The 8,801-nt window shown below is 35.3% G+C and overlaps 1 protein-coding gene across 1 annotated transcript; it reads right to left on the bottom strand.

Annotated features, from left to right (window-relative positions):
- Positions 1-3,242: 3,242 nt before the first annotated feature.
- LOC110107430 (ubiquitin-activating enzyme E1 1-like) lies at positions 3,243-6,866 on the bottom strand. Its single transcript, XM_020837695.2, has 4 exons — positions 6,740-6,866; positions 5,272-5,324; positions 4,695-5,174; positions 3,243-4,081 (listed from the first exon to the last, which is right to left on the bottom strand). Exons 1-4 carry the CDS (start codon positions 6,864-6,866, stop codon positions 3,485-3,487), a joined length of 1,257 nt encoding a protein of 418 aa, XP_020693354.1. The 3' UTR covers positions 3,243-3,484.
- Between the last annotated feature and the right edge of the window lie 1,935 nt (positions 6,867-8,801).

The following is an 8,801-nucleotide window of genomic DNA, read 5'->3' as shown; positions in this document are numbered from 1 at the left end:
TAGGTATTGTTTCATGAAACAATGCATGCCTTGCCATGCTATTAATTTGGCATGGTAGTTTCTCTTGGCCAATGCCCATGTTTGTTAAGCTTATATTTAAGCAATACAGCTTCTATCCATATGCATGAAATGCTACAAAAGGTTATACTGTACTGAAAAGTCAGAATATACGTAGTGATAATTTCCATTTTTTAGTTGGTGATTTATGTAACGAGCAAATATAATCTGTTCAGCATGTAAATTGGGCCGAGCATTGGGCATGAATCATCATTCATCATCATAGCATATCATTTATGTATGATGGTTTTGAGTATGTGCTGGATTATTATTGCTTGAATTGTTCAGTTAAGAACTATATGTTTATGTGGACTTCTTGTCATAGAATTGAGAAAATTATATTGCTCATTAACGTAAATTTTTTTACATTTTTCTTTGTGTGTGGGCTGGTGAGGTTATAAACAGGAGAAACCTTAATTCACTTCTGGTTCTCTTAATGTTCTGATGTGAAGATAACTTGTTCTCTTGGACAACGTAATACTGGAAGTGATGAGGGCATCCGACTTTGGAGAGTCTATCATAGGCATGGCCGTCAATCTACGGCCACGATTGCACCGCTTTACTTTTGATTATCATTGTATTAGATTTATTATTGATGTATTAGTTATGAGTTTTATTGTACTTTTCCTTTATGCCCTCACTTGAGGGCCTAGTTATGTGTATGCAAAAAGGGCAAGTTGGTCTTTTATTTTCTTCATTGTATTGGCTATTTAAAGTCTCCTCCTCCTTTAAACAACTAATGAATGATATTATGAAAATTTAAGCAACTTGTTTCTTGTGAGGTTTGTGAGAAAGCTTTGGTGAGAACCCTAGGAGAGGGAATCAGATCACCCATCAGCCGCAAGAAGCGTCCGGGCTTGTGGTTACCTTTCTTTCCCCTCTTCTTCCTCCCCTTCTCCTTCCCCATCCACCACCGGCCGGACTCCCTCCAACCTGCTGGCCAAGCATCCATCCCCTTATCTTTCTCCCTTAAGCCGTTGGCCCTCACAACCCTCTCCCTCATCCTACCAAAATCCCACTTCCCCTCCAAAGCCTAGCTGGCCACCCTTTTTCCACCTCCAAACCGCCCTACCCAAGCCCCGAACCGCCGGCCCCACTTCCTTCCCTCCTTCCTTTTTTTTTCTAAAATTTCTTCTAGAGAAAGAATTGAAGACCTACCTAATTTGAATCATCTTAAATTTGGAAGAATTTCAAATTTCAAATTTCAAATTAATTGAATTTGAATCCTTTCCTAAAATAAGATTGATTTAATTTGTAAACTTTCCAATCGTCTCAAATTTGAAATTAATTAGAGATTTATCTCTAATCTTCTTTCCATATTTAAGATCAGAAAAGATTCTCTAATCCCCCCAATCAAGCCCCTTGCATGGCCGGCCCTCCCCCTCTCTCCAATTCAAATAACTCATGTTAATTCTCTTCCATTAATTCTCCAATCAAACCCAATCAAGGGTTGTCGCCCCCCTCTTCCTCTCTCTCTTGCTCAATTACCTCTTAGGCCGATTAATGCTCCTCAAATCAATCAATCAAATGCCCAAATACTTCCTCCTTTAAGACTGAAATTAATTTCAAATTTCTAAATTTGTTTCCATCCCTTATTCAAATTCAAAATTTCTTGGAATTAAAACTCTCCTTCCCTCCTCCCTATGGTCAACCACTACCCCATCCCCTCCCACTTAAATTAATCACCCAAAACCTGAATTTTTCCCTTCCCAAATTGCTGTTCGGAATTTTGGACGGATTCTATGTGCTGTCCAAAATTTCGAAGCCTTTGAAAACTGTTGTCTAGAATTTTCCAAAGCCAATACCTGCTATCCAGACCTTCGTAGCTGCTGTCCAGTAATTTCAGCAAACTCTTATTGTTGTCCCGCTATCGGGAAAGTTCCCGATTATTGTCCAGAAGCTCCAGTATCTTGACATTAATCTTTCCCACATCCTGACGAAGGTAAACTTTCTCCCAAGTCTTATACTTTCTAAGTTTACCCTTAATTGTGGCATCATAACAATCTTGGAAAACTTTCTCTGCAAGCCAACGTTATTAAGAGTTGAGTGAGCTATCTATTTTCATAGTGACTAATCTCATTGTTAACTTAAAAATTATTAGATGAAAATCTTCCATGTATTTTATGCTTGAGTAATTGATTATTTTGTGATCTTAACCTTTAGTTATGTTCCCTAAACCCTAAGTTAGTTTCACCCCTTTTTTAATTTTATTTCATCATTTAAATCATTACAAGTTTATTAATTAATATTGCTCTCTAGATTAAAGCGTGCAAAATTCTTATTTAACATCACCTAATCATTTCAAGTCCTGCATCAGGAAGTATTAAGGATGTTGCGTTGGAGAAATTTTTTATTAATCTCAACGTAAATATAAGGACTTCAAAGCTCACCTTGATGTAGTAATATGGTTGGTGGCCTGGTGACATTGTTGGGTAGTGTAATCATCGGTGACTTATTCCTGCGATTTTAGTTATTGGCAAGCATTGTTGATGAGTAGTTACGCATTATCGTTAGCAAGCATTGTTGCATGTATTGCCAATGAGCGACAAATGGCCTTGTTAAATGGGAGAGGTCAACCTTGGTGAGATGTGGTATCTGACTATTCTACCCTTACAATGTTGCTTGTAGACTTTGTTGATGTAATTCATGACAGCATTTCCAACAACCACTGATTCAAGGTATGTCCTCACCTTTTGATATTCGCTAACAAGTTGAAAGAGTTGGTCTTTTTTGACCTTGGATGACGACCGAATACAATACTAATGGAAGAAAAGTAGAATGAGCTTATTGCAATACTTGTTGACACAAGTGGGGTCAATATTATTTCTTTATTATGTTTTTCGGACAAGAAGAACCGTCTGGATTTGCTTCATATTTACTGAGCATTTGTTGCTTATTTGCAAATACTCAGTTGTGAGTATTACTGAGTATTTTATAAGTATTTACTGATTTATTATATATTTACTCAGTAAACACGCAGCAATTCGGATGATTCTTCCCGTTCGGACTCTGCACATAATAATTTTTTTTCGTAACTTTATGCAGGAAGCCGAATGGCTGACCAAAGGTGACACCATAAATCATTAATCTGAATCAGGCAAATCCCACAGCAGCTACAACCCCCAACTAAGGGCTTGTTTTCACCTAATCGGAATCAATACACAAAACATTGTAGATGGAACAACTTGACAAGCAACAATCAAGAAAAAAATACAAATGATGAAGGAAATAGGTATAAGTATAACATGGGGAATAATGTACAAGCACAGTATCACATCATTTAGGCAGGGACAAATGAAGCAGAATTGTAACTTAAAATAAAGAGAAATGCGCATCTTCAATCTGTCAAATAGCATGAGAGAAGATGACAGGTATTAAAGAAGTACCTCAACAAATGCCCTTCGATGTTCCTTATACCACAATGCGATCAACGAAAGTAAATAGATATTAGTGGGATATCTATGTCATTATCATCGTCATCCTCACAAGCTACCACAACATCTAGATGTCTCCTGTATGAAGGCAACTCTAACTTGGCCACATCCTGTGCAATCTCCACCACTTTCTTGTCCATTCTATCTTTGTGCCTTGGAAACATACTGTTGTAAAGCAAGGAAGCTCCACAAGAAACGCTGTAGGCATTAAGCCCCTTGTCCTTGAGCCATTGAAGGAGCTCATGAAGGGTTATGTTCCCCTCGATTATCCAACGGTCCCAGACCGTCCAGCTCATGTCCTGATGCTTGATAACCTTGGGCGGTACAGGTTCCGCCATGGAAAACAAGGGAAGGGCAAGGTTCGCAAAGGTGTTGCGGTAGTCTTCCAACTTATGCCCACCGGCGAGGACTTTGTAGAGCTCAAGGCACACCAGACCGGTGGCCATTGCCGTAGAGGTGGCAATGGCAGGGATGATTCTCCCAGCAATGAACTTCGCTTTCAGTTTATCGACTTCGGGAATGCTGTAGTTTCTTGCCCGCATGTTGGCTAGCCCGGCTATGAGGTCCATGTGGAAATTAGTGTCATCATCCTGAGAAAATTTCACAGCATCAAATAACGGTGTTTACAGAATTTTGTAATAAGAACATAGGAATGGGAATAGATGGAGTAATATGCACGACATACAGCTTTCAAGCCCAGGAATGAGGTATTTCAAGCCCAGAATGAGGTATTTGAAGACGTAGTTTTTTTTTTTTAATTTGAATGGTAACGGTAAATACCAACAGAATTAGACCCAAGAATACTCAAATAGGATTATAACTGAATTTTGAAGGAATATCGTGAAACAAGAAAAATATCACTAATGAGTCAAATCTAGCATAAGCAATCATTCATGTAAAGCAGCCATTTCATTTTCAAATCAAAATAATGAAAGCTGAATTCAATACATAATGGAACTTAACAAAAAGCTGTGAATACTGTATTAGGCTTCATTTGGTTTCTCCCGACGTTTTTTTCATTCTTAAACGGAGGTATTACAATGGAGAAGCAAATTTTTTTTTCAATTCTCAAATCGGTGAAAATTTGAAAAGTTATATCAAAAGGCATTTTGAAAAAGTAGCGTAAACAAACATTAAAATACTAACTTTAAAATTTACGGACAACCAAACGAAGCCTTAAACTATTAGCATTAGAACAAGTACCTTTTCAAACTGTACTGGGTTCATATGGAATCCTCGTGGTAGCCTCTTCACACATTCATCCAGTTTTGCAACAAGCTCATTAATGACAGCAGTATCATCAATGGAGGCTGTTGACAAGCTTGTAGCTTTCTCATCAGTAACAATATTTACTCCCTTCTTTGGCTCAAAATCAGGCACTACTACTTTATCGATGGCGTCGGCCAATTTCTTTGGGTTCTTGGCCCATTCAGGAATAGGGATTCCAAATGTCTCTGCTCTTAATATAGAAGCAGCCATGATCAAACTAACTTCACTTGCATCACTAGTTGAGAACTGCAATGGCCGGGGGAAACGCTTTGGTGCAGACCAAAATGGTGTGGAACTGCTTGTAACAGCATCCTCAGGAAAAGTGAATGTTAGTTGCTTCACACGATTGGAGAAGTAATCTTCAAACCTGGCATACAAACATGTAAAAGATGTAGCTTGAAAAAAAATTATTTGCTAGGTGTAAGGGATCTAAGTAATATGAAAAATTGCAAATACAGGGAAAGTGAAACAAACAAATTCTGCTTAGATCTTCTTTACTAAAATTCAATACAGAAACAATCAGCACGGTATTGCTGTTCTCCCCATCCGTGATTAAATGACATACTGATTTCAAAAAAATGACGCAGGATATGCAGTGAGATTGTAGAATAACAAAAAGGAAATAGAAAGAAATAAAAGAAAATGATGTCAAAATAGAGAATACTCTAGATATTGATGTTAATTCTTTATTTGATTGACGAATCTACATGATAAGAAAATTAGAAAACCGAAATATGGACAAATTTAACTCGTCATAACAAATTGTTAGAAGGAAATGGGTGCTGTAAAGGAAATAGCCTAACTAAAAGTTCAAACAACCTTTATAGCGTATTTCAAGGTACTCATCATGAAAATAAGAGATAATATTTAAAATATTAATTCCTCATAAATTTGAAGTCAAATGTATAAATAAAGCCATATCAATCAACCAGATGACAAATGGCAGACTGCATCATTTCGCCTTATGAGGAAGAAGCTCTCCTCTAAAGAGCAAGAGTGCTGGTATCTCTTTGAAAGGCCAAAAGGACAGCAATACATCCATTTGAAGAATCATGAAATCTCTTTAAGATAGATATTATCTCCATCTTGTTAGAACATTTGTAAATCTTCAAGATGCTACATAAAGAAGTGTTAGTCATAGAAATAAAATATGCATTGGCTTGCATAAACTGTATCTTCAAAAGCAGCAACAATAAGCATTATATGCTTAAAGGTGTCTTCACTTCATGACCAAATTGCATGGACCAAATTGCATCATTCCAAAGGAGTATAATTATTAATGTGGTAGGAAGTGGATACAATTTCCTCAAAACCAGCAAACAGCAATAAGAAATTAAGAAGAAGACACCGTTTTTTTTTTTTTTTTTTTTTTTTTTTTTTTTTTTTTTTTTTTTTTTTTTGGCAAGATATATGAAAGAAAAAGCAAGATACGGTTGGATTTTTAATTGTAGCGGAAGATCTGGCTCTCCCAAATTCCTAGCAGGCGACTAGAGCCCTCACAATCTAAGAAACTCTAATTTTAGCAAACTCAAAACATAATCTGAAACCACCATATTGTTAGCCTTAAACCCTAATTCCCTCTCAAATTAGCCCGCATTTCCTAGATAATTTTCTCTCATATTGAATTCAAATTATATTTCTTGCCATAAATAATTCCCTCCCAATTTTCATTAAAACTTTCTTAAACAACTCCATCTTGATTCCTTTTATCTTTTTCTAAATAATTCCCTCTTAAATTTTGAATTCAAATTAGATCTCTTATACTAAATAATTTCCTCTTAATTGTAATTAAAAAATTTTCTAAACAATTCTCCTTTGATTAAGAACCTTCCTAAATAATTCCCTCTTGATTTGTCCATCAATACACCCCTTCCAAAATGCCACCTTATCTTCAAGGTGGAACAAAGGAAAACTGTTGTTGAAGCACTGGACTAATAGCACTAGATTGAAATATGGATGGTCACTAGGACAAATGATACCTGCCTCCAGCATCTCCCTGATCAATCTCTGGATTTCTCCCATTTCTAGTACAGTCAACGATTCTCCCACCTCTGATGTTGCTGGTTTGGTTTGACCCTCAAGCAGCTTCTTCATCATCTCCTCCATGATGACAAATTTCTCATCGATCTTCTCATGGATGCTGAAAATTATTTTTCGAAACCTAAAATCTTTATACAAAATCAAATTTCAATTGCTCGATCGTCCTTTTCAACATTTCTACCTTTCTTCCCGCTATAGACACCCAGATCTAGGCTCTGATACCAATTTGATAGGAAGACAATATAATTTTCCTCAAAATCAATGAATGACAATAACAAATTTAGAAGAACATGCCAAAACTTTTTTTTTTGCAAGATATATGAAAGAAAAAGCAAGATAAAGTTGGATCTTCAATTGGAGAGGAAGATTCGGCTCTCCCAAATCCCTAGTAGACGACTAGAGCCCTCACAACCTAAGAAACTATAATTTCAGCAAACTCAAAACATAATCTGAAATCACCCTATTGTTACTTAAATATGCTCCCCTAATTCTCTCAAATTAGCCCCTTTTCCTAAATAATTTTCTCTCATATTTGAATTCAAAATAGTTCTCCCCCCCCTAAATAATTCCCTTCCAATTGTAATTAAAACTTTCTTAAACAATTCTCCCTTGATTCCTCCTCCCTTCCACTAAATAATTCCCTCTTAGATTTTGAATTCAAATTAAATCTCTTGCCCTAAATAATTCCCTCCCAATTGTAATTATAAATTTTCCTAAACAATTCCCCTTTGATTAAGACCTTCCCAAATAGTTCTCTCTTGAGCAGTAAACTTCCTAATTCCCTCCCAATCAAATCGGCATCATAATGTTAAAACTTAAAAGGTAACGTGTACCACCACTGTAATGCCTTTATGTATTTAGTAGGAACAAAAAAATATGTGAGCACAAATCATACGCAAAAGATAGAACAACGGCATCACAACAATTCATTAAAACTTTCCCATCACTATAATGCACTTGCATTCCAACTATATACTTTTCATCTTGTAAAATAAAATTCATATAAAATAATATTTAATGCAAATGCTCAACACACAATATAACAAAATCATGAAATACAAACATAGGGATTATAGCAACTACAGACTATTTGATGAATAAATCATGTAGATAAGGTGAATCAATACAAGATTTAAAATTAAATTCTCTGACTTGTAAGTTTTCATATTCAATTTTAATTTCATATTAAAACTCAAAATTGTTTAATATTCTAATCATTTAAAATAATATACGACAAACAAATATTTATATGTTTTTCTATGCATGTGTTGTGTTTAAATCATCAGAAAAAGGCTCATCTTCACATCTTAAATATTTTAATTAACAGAATATGGCAGTTCATTAATTCTAGCACAAGAGATAATTTTATGATAATACAGAGAGGTTAAATAGCATTTTCCTGGCGCCTTTAGTAGTTTGTGTACCAATGAATTTATCATTTTTATTGTTAAGATTTACAGATGGCAAACACTAAACAACAATTAACATATTAGACCCAAGTGGACCTATCCTATTTTATATAGTTTCCTTTCAACGGGTACGGGTTTATTATGAGCGTCATTTATAGTCATTGATTTAACGAGTCCTATTTCTATCTTAATTTTTAAACGAAGGGTATTCACAAATTTAGATGGTACTTCTCATATATTTTCTTGTAAATCACACCAAGAATTAAAATTTTCAAACAGATTTAAATATTCGTTAATAGTTAAGATTGTCTTCCCACAAATTTATCTATTATTCAACTATTCTACGCTTGATAAGCATGTAGGTATTTGCCTCATAATCTAATTTTCATGTCAAGGAAAGTTCTAACATGATGAAAAACAAAACTATCACATTGGAATTAGCAAGAATCTCTTAGCAACACTTACTAATTCAACTATGGCATATTTAACTCACTCTTCATCACCCATGGAATACTAATCAAAGAGATACTCAAATACCATCAAGGGTTCATTTGGGATAGCTTACTTTTTAGCTTTAATTAATAGAATGTTA

Source organism: Dendrobium catenatum, unplaced genomic scaffold (assembly GCF_001605985.2).
Source record: "Dendrobium catenatum unplaced genomic scaffold, ASM160598v2 fragScaff_scaffold_853, whole genome shotgun sequence".
NCBI classification, from domain to species: Eukaryota; Viridiplantae; Streptophyta; class Magnoliopsida; order Asparagales; family Orchidaceae; genus Dendrobium; species Dendrobium catenatum.
The sequence above is the reverse complement of the archived record's forward strand: the minus strand, read 5'-3'. Positions and strand labels throughout refer to the sequence as shown.

Coding starts and splice junctions, on each gene's coding strand:
- LOC110107430 (XM_020837695.2), bottom strand. CDS start 6,866: ATGGAGGAGATGATGAAGAAGCTGCTTGAGGGTCAAACCAAACCAGCA. Junction 5,325..6,739: donor CAGGGAGATGCTGGAGGCAG/GTATCATTTGTC, acceptor TTTTGAAATCAG/TATGTCATTTAATCACGGAT. Junction 4,082..4,694: donor ACCCAGTACAGTTTGAAAAG/GTACTTGTTCTA, acceptor AAATTTTCTCAG/GATGATGACACTAATTTCCA.